At 37.4% G+C, this 20260-nt stretch overlaps 1 protein-coding gene across 2 annotated transcripts in view; it reads left to right on the top strand.

Moving 5' to 3' along the window:
- LOC131041246 (uncharacterized) overlaps window positions 1-17177 on the top strand; it is a 44738-nt gene extending 27561 nt beyond the window's left edge. Inside the window, exons 7-10 of one of the 2 annotated variants that reach the window (XM_057974273.2) lie at window positions 10479-10628; window positions 12520-12639; window positions 16494-16559; window positions 16669-17177. In XM_057974273.2, the coding sequence (XP_057830256.1) occupies window positions 10479-10628; window positions 12520-12639; window positions 16494-16559; window positions 16669-16779 (447 nt within the window). In that variant the 3' untranslated portion in view covers window positions 16780-17177. Of the gene's footprint in view, window positions 1-10478; window positions 10629-11654; window positions 12426-12519; window positions 12640-16493; window positions 16560-16668 lie in introns of those variants that run through there. The other variant, XM_057974280.2, reaches the window with a different exon arrangement.
- Window positions 17178-20260: the final 3083 nt, after the last annotated feature.

Here is a 20260-nt window from a genome sequence, read left to right as displayed (position 1 = left end):
TTCAGTGGCTCAATCGTTTTTTAGGAAATGATAACTCAAGGACTTATCATGAAGTTTCCTAAAATTAATATCTAATCTATGTTATACATTGCAAAATCTAGTTTCTTATTATGAAATGTTGTGTAGGTATGGCGACCCCGAAGGTGGGAGCATCCACCAGTCGTCCAGCTCTCATGAAGGAAGATCAAAAGACCGAAGAAGTGGAGACCAAGATCGTGTCTAAGTGGAGCAACATTGGAGATACCAACTTGGGTAACTTCAGTACGAAGAAGTTTCGAGAGGTCTCTTACATTGGCAAGCCATCACCTGTCGCCAGGAGGATAATTGAAAGTGGCATCATTAAGGCGGCCGGCTTCCCTCCAGCAGTACAGTGCCATGAGTTGATGATCGAGTGTGCTCGTCATTATGATCCTCAGTCCAGAACGATCGTGTCCAAGGAAGGAAACACTTTGGCGTATCTTTCAGAGGAAGCTATAAGTGAGGCTTTCCATCTTCCAGAGCACAGAGATATGGTCTACAAGAGCATAGAAGGAGCCAGGTCCATGTACGAAGATGATCCAGATGCTTGCTTAAGCATCATCAACAAGAACTGGTTACTCAAGAGTCGTCCTCGCTTGAGCAAGATCCCGAACACACCACATAGGATCGATTTCCAGGAGGAGTACAGAGATTTGATTACAATGCTCAACCGAGTCACGGGAGCTCCTCAAGCCTTCTACTTTGAGAGGTGGATGTTCTACTTTATCCAGGTGATAGTTTAGGGAAAAGGAACAATTCATTGGGCTAGAATGATTAGTCATTGCTTGGACGTACAGTTGAGGAGACTCAAGGCTACCAAGTCCTTCCACATGAGTTCATACGTCATATATGCCTTAATTAGGAGCTTTGAGTACGCAGGACTACCTCATAGAGGAGTGATTGGAAGAGGACCCGGTGAGGTCAGGGTTTGTGATTCCTATGTTCACTTGCATCATCCGCCAGGAAGCAACTACAAGTTAGTTAATGATACCTTCACAATGAACATCACGAGGACGTTGCAAGGCGGGATTCACAATAGATTATCTCAGGATGCACAAGAACTAGTAAAGAGGTACGGTGCTTGGTTTATCCAATTTCCGAAGTTTACTTATATCAGAGTTCATGGATGTCCTTCATCTCCATACATGTTGCCGAGATATCCGATAGACAGAATAGTGTTACTTGAGGTAACAAGACAGTTGGCAGCTTATGCGAAGGCATTCAGACACAGACATGGAAATGGAGTTCCTGTAACTATCATCTTAGGCAATTCAGTTGAGGTATGTCCTAATGCTTTAGCCATGGATGACGCAGAGAAGGAGTTAGCTTTGTATTCTTTTTCATTCTTTGCTTTGAGAGAAAGCTTTGATCCACATGGATATATAGAGGAGACAGTCGGTAGGAAGTTTAAGCATGAATTTCAGATAGAAGATTTTATGATGAATCTCCTAGACGATCTTGAAGTGAAAAGAAAGATGCATTCTAGATTGCCTTTGGATTTCATCAGGAAATGCAAGATTTACAGAGTGGCCGACCAAGCTCAGGACAGTGGCAGACATCTCCAGTCATCCTATGACCGAGAAAGCAAATCAGTAAGGTTAGATTGGAATGAGCCCGAGGTCGTGGATCTAGATGCTTTGATGGCTCCAGTCTTGTCTTGTACTCGCAGATGGGTTGATGTGCAGCATCAGAAGTTGAGAGAGCAAGGCATAGCTATGACTTTCACTTTGGAAGAGAAACCAGCTGAAGGTGGAGCTAGTGTAAGCGAAGGTAATCCTAATCCCAGAAATGCAAGTGAAGGCAACCTTCGAAGTGCAAGTGAAGGCGATCTCCATCCAAGAGGCTCGAAGAGAAAAGAGAGACCTGAGAAGAAAGAATCTTCTAAGAAGAAGCAAGGGGCCAACCGAGATCGTTCATCCGGCACATCTTCTCGACAAGAGAAGAGGACACTTGAAGTGGAAGATTCTATGGAGTCAATGGTACAGAATGATAAAGAAGGACATGCACCAGGTGGATCTCTTCAAGACAATGAGTTGCATGAAGATGGGGAAGATAATGAAGTAACATCTCCTCCCAGAGAAGAAGAATTGCTCAAGGAAATACAGGTTAAAGAGACAAGATCTGCCATCCCAGATTGGTTGAAGGAAAGATTAACTAGGGTGATCGTGATTGAGGACGAAGACAATGTAATTGATTTGGAGAGCCTTGTCGGACATTCCCAGGAAGTGACAGAAAAGAGGAAGGCTACCAAGATGTCCAAGATGATTAGAGATGAGACTGGATCCAGAAAGTTGCAGATAGCTACGCCGGCAGTGGACAAGTATGAAGGTGAGATCCTAGCAGAGGAATATGATATAGAGACATTTGAGCTAGGTCCATCCACAACCAAGCAGACACTAGATGATGCCACCGATTCATTTGAGGCCTTGAAAGACAAGCTTAGGGAAGAAATGGAGAAGAATAGGAAGCTTGAGAGAGAGGTTGGTGCATGGAGAACATATTTCAGCCATCTCAATCAACCTTTAGGACGTCAGGATCCAGCAAGATCACCCATACAGGCACTTCCCCTTCAATCAATTGGTGAGGCAGAGAGATTCAGGAGTATGGTCCAGCGTATGAGTACTTGGATGGACAAATCTCATACAGTTGCCGTAGAATTTACAACAAGGATGATGAAGACTATTCATATGGCTATCCAGGTTCTTGAGATTATCCACAACTTGATGATAACAGTAGCTGCTTTTGCTCATGCCAAAGAGGTTATCATTCCTGTCTTGCGAGTAATCAGACAAACATCGAAGAAGGTCTTAGCGCAGGAAAAGATTATGGATGGAGGACCTCACAGTTTACTTCAGTGGTCAACCTTACTCCAGATGAAGGAAGTTCTCTTCGAGGACATCAGTACTAGATGTAGCCATGTTGAGGAGGTTATCAACCCGATCCAGGACAGAATATTTGAGGTACCATGTACTATTCTTGGCAGGAGGATCGAAGTTGAGACAGATGTGGATTTGCAGGAATTGGAGGATAGAATCAAGGTTATCTTTTGCAAGGACGCTAATATCACAGATGAGCAACAGGACCAGATGTTTGCCACCATGCTCCTGATTGAGAAAACTAAGGAACTTGAACCTGAATGGGACGCTACTCTTCTTGAGGCATTTGATCAGGTCATCCACTTGGAAGAAAGAATGAAGAATCTTCCCGAGATTCCAATTGCTGAAATCGAAGGAATCGTGTCTAGATTCATTGCATATGCTAAAAAGGAGCATTGGAAAGGGAATAAGATTCTAGATGAGAGGTTATTATAGATGACATGGCACCTTAGTTGTCATTGGTTTATGTCTCCTAGATTTTCGTGCCAAATTTAATAATTGGCTATGCATTTAATGTTGTGCAATAAAAGGGGAACTTTTGTAATAAAACCCTAATTAGGGTTTAGGTGTCATAATCTTGGCCATTGATCTGCTTTTTGATCTGGACCGTTCATTGTAATTGAGGATGCTATTTATACCCTCATTTCTTTTCATTTTGTAAGAAGGAAAAACTAGAAATTAGAGAGTTAGAAATTATTGATGTATTAGAGAGATTAGAGTTTAGAAGCAATTTACTTTTGTAGCAAGATTGAGCTTTGAGAAAGGAATTCAAGCAATTGTTGTACATGATGGCTTTGAGATCAATGAAATATTGAAGTTATGGTGTTTTGTTGCAATTCTTTTGGTTATCTTCATGGTTGTTCATTTTCCTTGAATCATTCTCAATCGAAGTAGTGTGTTAATTCGAAGGACAAAGTGTTGGACTTGATCTTTGGTAGGATTCGTTTTCCAAACCACTAGCTTCTTACTGATTGTAGGAACGCCTTGCGTGGTCGACTGGAGATATTTGAATCGTTTAAACCTTCAATCATTGTTGTATCTTGGATATGTACCTTCGTGGTAGTGTCCTTGGTCTTTGATGTATTGAAAAATCATTTGTTACCTTAGAAGATCGCATCAATTTCAATTGAGTTGTTAATTTATGGCAATATTGAAATTGGTAGAATCTCACCAAGTCTTGTCCACATTGAGTCATTCTTAGGGTTAGACTAGATTAGACCTCTTGCAAACCCTATCCTTTTGATATTTTTTGAAAAGCTTGTTTAGTTTAGCAAAATCTTCGGCAACGTAAGGCCCCTTGATGACACAGCAATCACAACGACCACTGGTGCTTATCCACACGTAGAGACCCTACTAAAAAGAACATTGGAGTCATCCTAACTGATCCTTCTTGCGAAATCTTCAGCAGTTAGCGACTTTATTCAAGAGAGGATAAGATGCCTTTGGGTATTTTATTCTGTGTATGATTGTGTACAAAATACACGTCAACAGGCTCACACATTAATTTTGAACTTATTGCTATCTAGATTTGTACCCATATTTTACAAGTCATTTGTGTTTAAAATTCTAATCTAACCATTAACAAGAGAGTTCCCATGATTTTGAATGGTTAAGGGCCATGGAACTTAAAAACGCTTGTTACTAATATTGTCTTTTAGTCTTCTTTTTGTTGTGTTCATTAGATTATTGTTTTTTTTATTGGTGAAAGATAAACTTAGGGGCCTGCACCCATTTTATTAAAACCGGGATTTTAAGCTGGCCCAAACCAGGTGGGGCTACAACTAGGAAGCCACTTCCCCAAACTACACAGCACCAAAGTCTGAAGACCCATTAACAGGTCCACATATTACGTCTTCTGTTTAACTCCTTGCTTTTCATGTTAACAAAGGAGCATATTGAATGTACCTTTCTTCATTGCTCTCTTTTCCCTCGTCCCCTTCACCACTTTCTAACCTTCCTCCTGCTTTGTTACCCCTTGTGTCTCCTCAGAAAATTCACCTGAGGTAAACCCTTCCCTACCTACCAGTCTGTGAACCAACATGACTACCATCTTTGGCTACTGTAGAGCTGCAACCAGCATTAACACTATCTTTGTTCATTGTCACCAACCCCTCTGTGATGTTAGAGGTTGAGGAATACACACTCTACTTTTCCTTAGCAATATTGGCAACTACCTTTCTAGTGGATTCCGAACTCTGCGTTTCCTTAGCATTGTTTGCAACATCCTTTCTTTTCACCTTCCTCTGGGTTGTGTCATCTTCTTTCTCCGCTGAATAATGGTGGGGGGCTACCTCCGTCCACCAAGGTGCCTGTCTGTTCAGTTTCTGCCTGGCACAATTAGCTGCCAAATGCCCTGTTTGAAAGCATCTCCTACATCTAAAGGGGATTCCTTCATAATCCACCTGTTGCACCCAACGCCCCGTAGCAGATTTCAGAGAAAAATCTGCAAGAGGAGCATTTGTCGCATCCATCTCTACTAGGATGTGTGCATAGGTGGTATGCAAAAAGCTTAGGGAGCCCTCATCCACCCCCAAAAATATCCCAAAAGTATGTTTCCTATAGCTTCAAAACAAGGTTCAAACCAGTACCATAATGAGAGATTTGGAAATCTTACCCAGACATGAATCTTTTTGAAGGATTTAGTGGCAGGGTTGAAAGCTGGGTACCATGGTTTCAAAAAAGCGTGTGCTTCTCCTCCCATCGCCAAAGATATTCACAAATGATTCTATTTCTGTCCTGAACACCACCACAAAAAAACCACGGGCTCCAGGCTAGGTCTGCACATCCCCCACCAAAATGGGGCTCCAAAACTTTGTAATCCACTTGTGCAGCTCTCCAAGTCTTGGCCAAAAACCTTGAAATTGCCCTATCAAACCCATCTCAGCAAAATACTGTTCATTTTCAGTCACTTCATTAGCTATCTCAGAAGCTAAACATAGCGTAGGCCTGTCGGCTTCTGGCTCACCCTGGAAAAAGCTCGAAGTGGCATTTTTGGAACCCCCATTCCACCTGATATCAGCGCCCCATTCCCCCCTCTGCACCTCTTCCTCCAGTATTTTCCTTGCACCATGCTACACCTTCCTCCCCCAAACAGATTTGTCCGATCACCCACCATTGAGAGAGGAACAAGTGCGCCTATTTATTCCGCCCCCATGCTCAAACCTGCCTTATGAACCTGGCCACAGAAGCTGAGTATGAGATACTCCCACACCCCTTTGATGTGTTGTGGGCAGGCACTGAGCCACCCAATGGCTGTCTCCATTGTGGCAAGACACCCCTCCGTCTGCAAACGACTGTAGAAACCCTTGAGTCTGGAGAAGATTGCAGCAGTGGCATCACTAGGGGGTAGCTCCCTATATTCCTTTACATTATTAATTTGATAGCTAGTCAAGGCCTCTTAATTTGCGTGCCCTTCATGTGCATATTTTTCCAACCATGTGATTTATATACCCTGTGGACCTGAACACTCATAAAAACTGGTTGTGTTGTAGCTGGGCATTGGTCATCTTCTGAATTGGCTCCATTTGCTGTCTATATTGTTTCATTATTCAATGTTTTTTAAAAGTTAAAGCCCCTGGATCACTTTCTATTTTCCAAATATATAGTTCTGTTGAAAATCTTGAAAAATGTTCGTATAATATTATTTTCTTTTTCCGTGCACTTTCTGAAATCTCCTCCATTAAAACCTTTTCTTTTACCTTAGATTGAAAAGTTTATTTCTATGATTTGTTTTTTGTTATGAACTAATTAAAAAAATTGTGAACTTATTAATATGGTTATAATCTTATTGGAAAAACTTAGAATTTATTCTTGAAGACAACTCTTCACAACTGCATGCTGCTCTCTTGATTCCTATGCCTTTCTACAGCAGACACACCTGTTTCTTTCCTCAGTAGGATTCTTTTAACTCAAAAATTCAGATCCATGCAGATTGTATATCGCATTCTATTACACCTATGAACTTCTTGAGGTATACTTGCAAGCAGTCACGGATTTTAAATCTAGTTTGCTGTAAATGTCTTCAAGCTTCAATTTCACTCTGGTATCAGCTTGTACTGAAAGGGAGAAGAAATTATCTAAAAAAAAAATATTCTATTATGTTAAATTATCAGATATGTACTGGATTATGTTACAGCAATACAAAGGGTATCTTTTCTCATATGCTAGTCTTATAGGCCGAATTTTGTGAGTACTAGTTAGAATCATAGTAGCAAAAATTTGTAATTCACTGCTAACAATACCTGTCAGCAATCCAATCTGAATCAGATTATTGGGTTTTCATTCACTCACTGACAGGGTTCTTGAGAGTGGTTTAGTAAGTTGCAGTTTGAGAAAAAAATCACTTTTTTGAAGGAGCCTTATTTTTTTCTTTCTGATTTGACTATAAAATACTTTTATTTTTCAGTAAAAAAGTTTTTTTACGTTGCAGATTGGATTTTACCATACTAACCAAACATTGGGTCAATTGGGGAACACCTGAGGGCACTCATTCTTAAGCTAATATCCATTTTATTCTTAGTCAGTTAGGGCCTAATTACTGCCCCATGGTCTTGACACCTGCATTCTTTGAAGCGTGTGGATCTTTGTTAAAAGTGATAAAATTATGAAAAATTGAATGTGCCATGAAGGTCCCTCCAAAGTCTACTCTCGTTTTTTTTCAAAAAAAAAATTGATTTGAGCTTGTACCAGATGGAAAAGAAGCTTTTATTCCCTTTGGAATAACAAAAATATTCCTATTTATAATGAACATTTCAGCATCTTTTAGTTTACTGAATTTTCCCTGATGAAATCTTGATTAATTGAATTTCATTTTTGATTTTGGTTTGTGGAGTTAATCCTAATCTACAGTAGAGCTAGTATGGTTAGAATAGTTAACTAGTTGATAAATGGTTGGCCTTGGATCTATGGAGACTTCCCACAATAGCAAGGATGAGGCTTATGTTCATAAGCACTTAACCCTCTCTAAATGGCTAAAACTTGAATTTCCAATTATACATGTCTGTAGCAAGTGTGATTATGCTTTATTAGACTAGATAAAAGTTATAACTATGCACATGGCTTGAACAAAACAATGCCTTGCACATAGATAATCAGTTGTTCATGTGACTAGCCAGGGACATCTTCTGAATGACTTATAAGTTATAAAGAAGAAATGTGCATTTAATAATGAAAATTGTCAGTTGTTCAATTGTTGTATTATAATAATAGTTTCTCCCATAAAAAGAGATGGATGAGATAAGACTAAAAATATTAGTACCAATCATCAAAGGTGTCTTCGGAAAACAAACTATATCGTGTCTCTTGAACCAAGCCCAGAAATGTATTGGACTATAATCAAACTTTATGGATGTGGTTGTAATGTAGTTTCAGGTCAATACATGTAAATTCAATTCAATTATTTTTGTTTTTGATATTGAGCTGGTGTTGCTCAGGGCTCAAATGTGTAATATCCCCTTTTGGGAGGACACTAAATCTTGCCTATTATACTTGTAGAATTATTGCAGGTTATGTATTTTCAGTCTGCTGTGCTAATTTGGATAGGTTCAATTCAATGTTGTTTCCCTCTTTGAAAGCTGAACACTGCTCTCTTGGATGAGTGCTATTGCTGAATGGTTTGATCTGTAATTGATTGCTGAAGGTTCTTTGCTTTCTTAGGAGAATTGATGTTAATTGTATGATTTCCTCCACTGATTGATAAGTCCCCTTCAATGCTTGGAATCAACTCTCCTTTATACTTTATTGGTGGAAGGGTCACCACCTTTCATAAGAATTGAGTCACCACTTTTCATTGTTGCCCTTGAGAATAATATATTATTCCCCAAATTGATCTCCCCTTTATCTCCTCCTCAAATGAAAACTTCTCCCTTTTATATCCTCCAATGTGAGGGAGAGTCGCACCTCTTCATAATGGTCACAACCTTTCACGATTACCACCCTTCGAAAGGGTCACAACCCTTCATCATTGCTGACCCTTTGAAAGAGTCACTTCCTTATCTTCTTCCCATTAATGCTTCCTTAATTACTTTGCTCCATTTCTTTCTTTCTTCATCCCTTTTTCTCTCCAAATGAAGTTCTCTTCTCTCCCTTTTATATCTCATGTTTGAGGGAGTCACAACTTTTCATTTCATGCCTTTTGACCATTATTCATTAATCTTAACTAAATTTTAAGTATATTAAATTTTATTTTTATTCTTTTATATTTTAATTTATTATTATTATTTATTAATAAATTCTATTTCAACAAGGGGACATTACAATGCACCTACAACATTCATCATTTGTTCTAGAGATTCTTGTTGAACTGCCACCTAGTGAGTGCTTATGTGGTGGTTGTTTGCAAACGATCTCTCCAATTTGGGTGACATTCTAAATTGCAAGAGGAATCACATCAGCCCATGAGTGGAGCCCTATGAACAGTAAAGGCTCTATATTCTCATTCCTGCATACACGGCAAAAGGATTTGACCTACCTGAATAGGTGTTGACTCGAGGACAGAATTCAGGAGAGGTGAACAGCCGCTGTTACATCAAAATGTATTTTCCCTAGGTCAAGGTTTGCTGCTTTATTAAACTCCAATTTCGGGGCAGTAATCTCAAATATACAGGTCAATATCCAGATCAGGATAGCAGCATCAGGACAGAGTCCTAACCTGGTTAGTAAATGTAAGTTGCCGGTCAGAAAATCCACATTTCAGGCTGTTCAAACTCTAAACTCTTCTTCTACAAGTTACTCATTTAATTGTTTAAAATAGTCTTGAAAGGTCTTTCCAATAAAGTGGGGTGATTTCATTCAGTAAAAAAATCACTAGAAACCATAGAAGACTACTGCAATAGATTATCCATAATTTCTCGTCCATATAATTAGAATCTAGATTATGTTTCTCTATCACAATGTCAATCTCTATGTTCCTAGAAGACCAGAGAAAGTAGCTATCCATGGTTCATTTTGTTGCATGGTTGATCTATAATTCATTATATTTGAGGAGTTGAAACTGTGTATAATTTCGTATTATTTCTTTCATTGCTGTATTTCAGAATGGTTATAACTGGACTAAAAAGACTCATATTTTGGAGTTTCATTATGAGTATGTTGCCAATTGAATTGACTGCTTTGCTTTGCTTGCATATCATTTGGCTTAAATACTATTTTCATGGTTGAAGCCACTTATGATGAGAAAATCAAGGAAATGCATTTTCAGTTAAGTTGCTGGGTTCGCCTGTTTAAGGCCTTTAACACAAACCAGGTTTGTGTGGGTCCTGGTTCATGTTGGGTCCGTGCCTGGTTCGGCCAGGGTTCACCCCAGGGATCCAGGGTTCGTGACCATATATATATACATGTATGGATGAACCTAATGCATGAATCCAAAAGACAAATTTTTTTTTGCCCGAACCCACAAACCAGGTTTGCGTCCTCAAATCCGCTCCTGAACCAGAACCGGTAACTTAGATTTTCAGTGATTGTGTTTGAGGGCTTTTATCAAGGACTGCATCTGACTTAACATAATTCATTTTTTTATTTACAGATAACATCTGAACTGTTCTTTGGTAGACTAACAGTGTTTATTTCTATGGTTTTGTATCTTAGGGATTCAAAGTGACCAGACAGAGTATGTCGAGACTTTTAGCAAGCTGGCAAGCGGTGACTTCTCAAAGGCATTTGTCTGGACAGTTTATGTCCAGAGAGCAAAGTCTTGGTATTCAATTAGCACAACTAGGTCGAGCGGCATCTGCTGCGGTAATTTTTTATTGACTTATATAAGTTCTTAACAATCTGTAGTCATTTTTATTGTATATGCTTTCCATGTTCCAGGATGGCTACTATTGTAGAAGCAATGTAGTTGCTTCTTTGTGTCCTATCAGTTCTTTAAAGTTATTTGACATGGAGATAAAATTGCTTTGAGGGTCTCAATTGGGGCTGCATTCATTTTTCACTTAAACAGAATCATACCTGATGGTATTGCACTTTATATTCCTTGTGATAAGAGAACTTGGTAGCTAATCAAATTCTTAGTTCAGGATAATCTCTTTTACTATACTGGTCACTATTTCAAAACAAACACAAAGTACTCAGAGATATTTCTGGCTATTTCCTCTATCTAGAATCAACACACCTTTAAACTGTATCAAGATTTTCCTTTATTGGATTAGGTCAATCCTAAGTCACGGCGCTCGAATTCGAATTCAAGTTCGGCAACCATAAAATTCGAATGAATTTCGGCAAAGGTAAAAAATTTGAAAAAAAATTCGACTTGTATAATTTATTTTTTTAAATATAAATAATATATCTAATAAATTATCAAAATAGTTTAAGATTGTAAAATAGATTAGAAAGCATTATAAACAGATTAAAAATAAATTAAAATAACAATAAATTAAATATACTAAATATTAAAGTTTCAAGAAAAATTTAATTAAAAAAAAATCTAAAACAACAACTAAATCTAAATCTATTGAATATTAATAACTAAAAGTATATTAAAATAATATTAATCTTAAAAATAAATTAAATATACAAAATATTAATTTTTTAATGAAACTTAATATAAATTAAAATTATAAAACAATAAATAAATCTACTTCTATTTAATGTTATTAACTAAAATATATTAAAATAACATTAATCTTATTTTATGGAATGAAAAAAAGAAACCTAAAAAACACAATAAAAATCCTAAACTAAAAGCTACTTTACTATTCTGGAATAGCAAATAATAATTTTTTCATAGTTTTCATATCTCTCATATGAAAACACAAAAATCAGATGGCAGGTGCACTGGAGCACGAGGAAAAGTCGCGGCTGGCCTCACACGGAACGGGAAGAGTGGCAGCTGAGCAGAGCATCAATGGCAGACTTGGCACAACGTGATATAACAAACCCTTCATTTTGCTTTACGAATATTTGGCGAATTTTATTAATGTTTTACAGATTTGCCGAATTCCGAACCTGAAGCCAGAAATTTGGCGAATGTGGTGACTAAGGGTCAATCTACCACTTGTAAATGGCTCATGATATTCATGAATTGTCCTGTCTCTGTTAGGCGATTTATAAGCTTTGAATTTGATAGTTATAATATCACAATGCCCCTTTCATACTTGAAAGCATTCAATGACGACAGTTCTACACAAGGTTCTCCATATGCATACTGATGTGATTATTTTGTTGCATATTATCCTTTCTAATTGCATGTCTGTGTGCAAAGTTTAAATGCCTTTGGCAGCAAGGCATGTGCCTGTTTATGTGTTTTGTATTCTACATTTTGTGGGTGGCCCTTTGAACTATGGACTTGGTGAATATACATCTTACATGTTTATTATGATTATTATGGACCATGTTAACATTAAGAAATCAAAACATAAATTATGTTAATCTACTCGAGCAACCAAAAGCTATCAATCGGGCATACAACCTAATCACCATACAAGTTAGTAGTGGATTGAAAATTCTTAATAATAAGTTCAAATGAACTATGAGTGTCTTAGCTAATTCTTGTAATTTCTGGGGTTAGAAGAATAGCATTAAAATATGCAGCAGTAAGACATCAAAGGATATTTTCTAAATGTGTTAATTTCTTTAGTTTCTTTTTGATTCCCTGGAGATGTAAATTTCAACTTGTTTTTGCCTATAGGGAGCAGCTCGCCGTCATATGTCAGGAAAGAAAAATGTAGAAGTTGAATCAGTTGCAGTGACAAAGCCAGGGAAGCCAGAATCACAAAATGGAGTAATCAAAAAATACTTCCGTGTCCAGGTATGCAAATACATTTCACAACACTTTTTGGTATGATGCATTGCTTTTTCATATGTCATGACTATTAACGAAGGTTGCATCGGACTGTCATTTTTCTCTCTGGGTGCATGTTACTGCAGAAATGCTTTAAGGCCAAACATTTAGGTATCATTATCATCATTTAATGCATGCCTTATGTTTTATTAGGAGAACTACTTGGATATATTCTCTATTAGTGTATGTATATTTATTGCATTACTGTGCTTAAGTGAACATGCATATAGGTTACAAGTCTTCGAAGGAATCAAACCAGGCTCTGTAAAGGAACCTTGGTAAACTGCAAATTATGAAATCAGTAGGAGGGAGTGAAAGCTATTTCATATGAAATTGTAAAATGCTTTCCAGTCATAATTAGCAAAAGATAAAACAACAAATTTTCCTAGCCTTTACACATGCCAGCACCAATAATCCATACTGGATTCCACATTTGACATAGAATTATCTACTAATACGGCTATATCATATATAAAGGTAGTCATCTGAAATTATAAGTACAGGGACGGGGACACAGTTCATGTTCCTATGACGGAGCTCCCTTGTAGCTATTGATTTTTTAGATATTAATTTCTGAAATTAATGCTGTAATAAATTCTCAATAAATCACTTTTCTCTTTAGCAATGTCCTGTTCTTCTTGTCAATAAGAACCCTTTGGTTGAGGTCTCTTATTTCTCAACTTCTAAGACTACATAAAAGAGAACAAAAACTAGAAGGAATTGTTAATCATTCTAGCTTGGAGATTGGATTACCTGCTCTAGGTTTAAAGAAAGTCTTCTTCTTGTGACTTCTAATAAAAACAATGATCACCATATTTATAGATATCATACAGATTCCCTTTTCTGTAACTTTGGGCTTTCTCATCTGAGATCCTTGTGAAGAGATTTGAATTGGTGGGATACTTCTGCATGCATTTCAGAAACTCTCAAAACTGGAGCTGTTTTTAATGGTTCTCTCCTGCGCCTTCGCTGCAAAGAAAGCTAAATTAAAGATGGATTTGAGATCAAGTGGCTCTAACTGGATCAACATGTTTTGGACTTTTGGAGAGTAATGGTGGAACCCCCAAAAAAGGCATGTTTTGTCCAGGTTGCCCCTAAGCCACAACTCCTATATCTTGGTCTGTTCAGTCCCAACTGTGCAACTGATATCAAGAATGGTTCCATCAAGCGTGTCTTTTGTCATTCCCTTAAAGGTTAAGGGATGCATTGAGTTGAGACTTTGTGGTATTATGACCATTTATATTTTTCGCACCTCTTGGAAAGTAGCCATCTTGAGGGATGTGTTGGACTGGTTGACGTCATTTGCTTGAGTATCGTATAGCTTAAGAATCAAAATCCATAAGATCTTTTAAAAAGGGTAGAATTTCACATGATTTCTCTCAGTACAACAAGATTGTTGTTATTCCAATCCTGATTCTGCATATTTGAAATCAAGTCAAGAAAGTGGCAACAGAACTTTATTGGCTGCTTTGGTTTGTTGCTTTCTAGGGAAACGCTCCTTTTATAATTGAGTATGCTTAGAGACATTGTAGGGCAGGTCATACCTCTTCAAAGATCACAGATCACCTTGCAGAAGAGGTTGCATGTTGTTCCATGAAATGGCATCACTCCTCCACTAGTTTAGCTTGTTGGGCAGGGGCTCGGCCCCATGCATGCACTTTTTGTTTCCCCAATTAAGCGCTTACCCCATATTGCATATAATTATGACAGATATGATAGACAAGAGGTTGTGATCTTGAGAAATCATTGGGGAGGGCATATACGTAACAACATTGATGATTCTCTTTATGTCCACTGTTGTGACTTGTATCTAGTTTGTGATAATATATTTGTTTTCTTCACCCACCAAGGGTTATTTATAGATTTCAATATGAATGGATATTTGATAATCTGTTGTGTGGGTTCTGTAGCCTATGATGTTTTACTCATGGAGTGTGCTAGCCGATCATGCACCCTTTTCTGTACTAATGCTATGTAATACATTATACGATGAATATATTTTTTAAATAAAATTCTGAACGAACTTTTCAAGGGCCTGAGTTTCAATGTTGGGCACTGCTAAAATTGCCATGTTGGGCAAATTGCTATTCAAAGTTGAAGGTTTCAATGCCAGGGGAAAAGATGATAGAAATTCATGTTTTTATGATGGGTAGGACTGAATTTCTAATCCAAGTCAAATATATTTTCTCCTATTGTAGGTGAGACTTGAGTTCCTCTGTAAAAAATGAGAATTCAATGCACATTTCTGTGCCATGTTCTTAGTTTCTATGCTAAGGTCATAAAAATCTTCTTAGCAGAGTGTCTAGGTTTGGTAAAGAAATGTCTACTAAATGTAGGGATAGTTAGGGTTGTTGGAGTTCCAAATTTTAGATCTAAAATACATATTCAAATAGGAGAATTAGTGATGAAACTAAAGAGACGCCTTTCTAGGGTCAAGTTTGGTAGTTGGTTGTGCTTCATGTTAATCCTAGGAAGGTTTAGAGACCAATACCTCCTCTACATGATTGTAGTGACTAGTGAGAGATGCTTAAATCCTTTAAAAGCTGGTTGTCTCTATGTATGTGTTTGCAAATTCAAGGACACAATTTGTAATAGGGAAGGAATTTGATATCTTATTTCTCCTATATAGTATTGTTTCAGAACACCTCCAAAAAATATAGATAGAGGACTGTAGGTTTCAATTTCTATTCACCTTATTTCCTCCTCCAGGTGGTTTAAGCTTGAGGCAACCCTTCGAAAATTGTTGTTACTGGTTCTTCCCTGAATTAAAAATAAATAAGAGTAGCTATCATCATTTATTCATGGCTTTATTAACTTATGTTTGCCATTGCCAATAGACCTAGTCAATTCTGCTTCTAGCACTGGATCTACTAGTCCATCAAACTTCACATTAATTAAGCAGTTCTTGTACTGTCTTCTGTTGTATTGTTTTGAGGTGTAAAAAATGGCTCTTAAGTCATTTCTTTATTATATGTTACAGCCCTTTGAGATAAGCCGGGACCTACCATTCAATGGCAGCATAAATTTTTAATGACAATCTTGCACCATACAAGGTATTCAGTGTGACTGAGTGGAAGATGCATTGGGTTACCACCATCATTTTTCTTTCTTTATCTTTGTTAATTCTTTGTCATTGACTTATCCTCACATAAATTTGGTTTTTGTATTGTTACATCCATGGGTTGATGATAGTATAGCTTCATAATAAATTTAATCACTCCAAGACATTTTCTGAGCATAATTCCAGTCTTCCTCTTAAAATACTTGTAGGAAGCTGCCATTTTCTTCTTCTTGTTACCTATGGTTACAGATGTAGCCAAAATACTCACATCCATGCCTATGGATGGATATCAATCTTTAGCAGAATTTTCAATTAGAGGACATTATTTTGCAATAATGAACAATATTTTTATCAGACACTTTCTCTTTAAGTTGGTACAATCCACTGTTCTGTTGGCTGAAATACTAATCATTGTTTGATATTACTCATGAATGGCAGATGGTCATGTGCATGCCCTTGAGAAGAGTGTCATTTAATTCTTATGTCCAGATAATTGAAAAACACGTGGGAAAATTGATGTCACTATTTTTTTCACCATGCTTACCGTAGGAATTAAAAGAATAGTGTTTTTTGCCATGCAATTTTATTTTGCAATTTGAATGTATTAACAAGGTTACTGAATTATATATTTTCTACTTTGACTGAACTATTGATGAGATATTCAACATTGATATAATCATAATTTCACTACTTTGTCATATATATGACTGATGGGAAATGTACCCGGTTTTGCGCCTCTCCTTCGACACCTTGTTTGCAGTTTTCTGAACATGAGTGTGGAGAAAAAGATGACGAGCTTGACTCTGGGACTCTGGAAGAAGGCTTTGTGAGTTTTGATTTTGAGTAATCTTTTTCTTTTGGACATCATTTCTGGACTCGCATTTGATTCTGATGTAGTCAAACTCTGATCTGACTGTAAGTTCTTTAACATTCAGGTAACTGTCACACCATTGGGATTAACTTCTAATGTTGATGTGGAGACTCGCACTTCTACAGCTGCATGGCTTGACACAGTTCTCAGTCTTGAGTCCCCAGAGGGTGTTTGATTGGATTGGAGAATATCTAAACTTGTGAGCTGGATGAGATTATTGGTTTGTATGACACCGTGACATGAGTTTGAGTGAATTTCCTGCAGATTTTTCAGTATTGACTTGGGAAAAGCATGGGCTAACGTCTCCCATGCACGGGTCCCTTTGTATATAACTGGTTTCCCTGTGCTGAAAATGCAGAAGCGGTAGCTATTTTTGTGGGTAGATGGCGAATCTCTCTGCCTTATTAATTTATATAATTATTTTGACTTCTGTCAAATTTGTCAGAAATTGTGTTCTTGATATTTGACAGAAATTTAGCAGCACTGACTTTTTGTCATGTCTAGTAGAAAGCACATTTTCTGTAAATCATTTTCTGTAAAGTGTGATATAAACATGAAGGATTGCTTTATTTATTATAATGCTTAAGAAATTTGTGTTTTCAATTATTGCTTCAGCTGGAACTGCTTTGCAAATGCATATTGGCATGGCACATCTTTAGCTGGACAGTTACAAGACATGTTTAATGTTCCAAATTTTAATGTTATTGATGAGAACTTTGGTCTTACAAATGGAACTAGCTCACAGGTTTGGAATTGTATGTACAGACTAGATTAACATCTTTATGGTTGAATGATCCCTAGTTTTGAAATGAATGATCCCTAGTTCTGAAATGAATGTTTAAAAGAACAAACGTTGTGTCCATGACATTAAAATGAATTTTAAAAAGAGCAAACATCATGTCCATGACATTGTATTGTGCTGAAATTTATGATGCTTATTGCAGTATGCCTTCATCACAGTCAATTGTAATTACAAAATGCCATTTTTTCGTAGTTTACCTTTATGATCGTATTGTGGTTGAAGAAGATATTACTGAATAGCTGCCAGCTTAAGATGGTTTGAATTTTCTCTCTAGATTCGATTGAAAATTGTTATGCTTATTATAGCTGACCTTGCAATCAATGCAGACAGTTTTTGTGGCATAATTAATTACAGGAAATTAAGTGTTCCACAAAGAAATATTTTACATGATCGTGTGATGTATTTAGGTCCCTTTAAATTTTTTATAGGATAGGTTTGTAAGGTGCATATATGGATACTGATGGATGAAACGTCAATTGGATCACATCCTTTCATGTATGAATGCATTAAATTTAAACATTTAGAATTCTTGTAGAAGTCTTGTGTAATGCATGGGACTCAGACACAAATAAACAAGATAATTAACAGTCTATCGTGTATCATCGAGCATCGGGCTAGAATATATAAGATGCTCAGTAGATTGCAGCCATGACATTCAACACATTTCTATTTCTATTTTGTGATGTATTTTTATGTTTATGTTATGAGATAGCATGGATACAAAATTATATCTTTTTCCTTGCAAATATGATTATTGCTTTTTATTTTCTTTGCAAACATGATTTTAGTTTTTGTTTTAAACAAAATTTTCTTTCAAAGGCGGTGTATGTCACGGATGCTAAATGTTAAATCTTTCCAGTGGAATGCTACTTTCAGAGAATAAAGCAATTGAATGTTCAAGTATGGTATTACTATTTTAAAACATTTTCTCAACATCTTGAAGAGTAGCAATATAGATACTCAAGCTCACATGTTACCTCAATACATGTTTTATCAATATAATAAACCCAAATATTGGCAATTATTATCAATAATAACAAAATAGATGTGGACTCTAATGAGATAGACACTCCTTCAAGCTTGAATGATACAGCTAGAGTTCTCATCGAGAAAAAAATCTTAGAGCTGGAAAACTCATGCATTGTGAAGCAAAAATCTTTGGAGCATTTTGGCTTTAAACCATCTTGGTTGGGTTAGTGGTTTGTAAGGATTGGTTGCTTTTGTTGAACTTTGGTTATTTCTCTTAGTTGTCCTTTTTGATTTTGTAGTACTTGTTGCTCAATCTATCTTTTTATACAAGGGTCGGGGCCCTTTCGAAATCCCTGCTTACCTTATCAAAAACAAAATGGACGTGTCAAGGAATTTGCCTGTTATGGCTGCCACGTTTGCTATCTCTGCTGCAGTTGCTTTCGTTGCCCTTGGCCGTATTGTTATTTCGAATGGGGATATAGGGACTTTGGGCTTGCCCTCAATGGCTACTCTCCTGGTGCCTACCCCTCCATCCTCTCCTTAGGTTGTGGGTGGGTCGGTTGCTGATGATGATGGTGGACTAACTAGGGCTTCTACTAGTGTTAGGGTCCCCCCTCCTGGACCTTTTTCCATTGCTAATGGGCGAAGCTTTGCTCGTGTGGCCAGATTTGTTGTTGCTCATCTTCCCATGGGTAAATCTCGTCCTCTTCCTTGTGTCAAGACTTCCCATGTGGTGGTTTGTGGCCATGATGTAGTAGAAAATATTGGTTTTTGCCAACACTGTGGGTTGGTGTACAGATTTGATCGATTCTAGCTTTCTCTCCTCAACCTCCATCGTTGGGTGAGTGATTCTTGGAAGCCTTTGGTTGTTGGTAGCATTAAACTTTATCCTCGTGCTAAAGGATTTTTCATTGCTTCCTTTGCTTCTTCTAAAGATTGTGACTTCGTGTTGGGCAAGTTGTGGGCTTGGAGAGTTAACTCTCTTGGTCAAACCCTGGTCACCTTTAACTCTCTTACCGAACCACTCAATGTGCGTCCGGTATTGGTTCACCTTCCCAACCACTTTCATATTTGAGAGCATTTTTGTTACGAGGCCATTGGTAACTCTATCGGCCAATTCTTGAAGGTTGATTATTCCACGTCCTCCGTGGGTCATTCTATCTTTGCTCACATTTTAATCAACATTTACATCTCTATGCCTCTCCCTAGGGTTGTGCTTCTTATGGTTGGGAATAGGTAATGGACTTAATCATTGGATTATGAGGGGCTCCCCTTTCACTGTCGAAGATGCTTCTCAATGGGTCACAGTCACTTAACTTCGGATTGTTCTCTCTTACGCCATAAAGATGTTGCTATTTGGTGGAAAGACGCTACTATTATTTATTTGACTATCATGGCTTTTGATTCTGACGACTCCTCACATGCAGATGATGACTCCTTTCGGGTTGAGGTTGTGCCTCTTACTATTGTTGAGGCCTTTGTTGGCCCCCTTATTGCTATTGGTGTGGCCTCCTCTGACCTTGAGGCTTCTTCTCTTGTTGCTCCAGTTCTGCAACAATGGTTTTCTCTTGGTGAGTCTACTCCACATGTTTTGCAACAACAGTCTGTTCTAGTTGCAGACATAAATGCAGAGGAGATCTCCCCGCTTGATCCATCTTATGATGTTCTTAATAATAGTATTGCCTGGATTATTGTTTGTTGCAGGCATAAAAGTAATTCTTCCATCTGCCCGCCCGTTGTTTGTATATAAGATTAATAACCTTGTTTTGTTGCTTATTTTAATCAAAAACAAAATAGATGTATAAAGATACTTGGTGTTTGTTGCAGTTGTTTTGTTTCTTCAGTTGTTAAAACAAAACCAACTACATCTAATAATACATTTATG

This window comes from Cryptomeria japonica, chromosome 11, assembly GCF_030272615.1.
Source record: "Cryptomeria japonica chromosome 11, Sugi_1.0, whole genome shotgun sequence".
Taxonomy (NCBI): Eukaryota; Viridiplantae; Streptophyta; class Pinopsida; order Cupressales; family Cupressaceae; genus Cryptomeria; species Cryptomeria japonica.
This window is presented reverse-complemented; position numbering and strand designations above follow the sequence as displayed.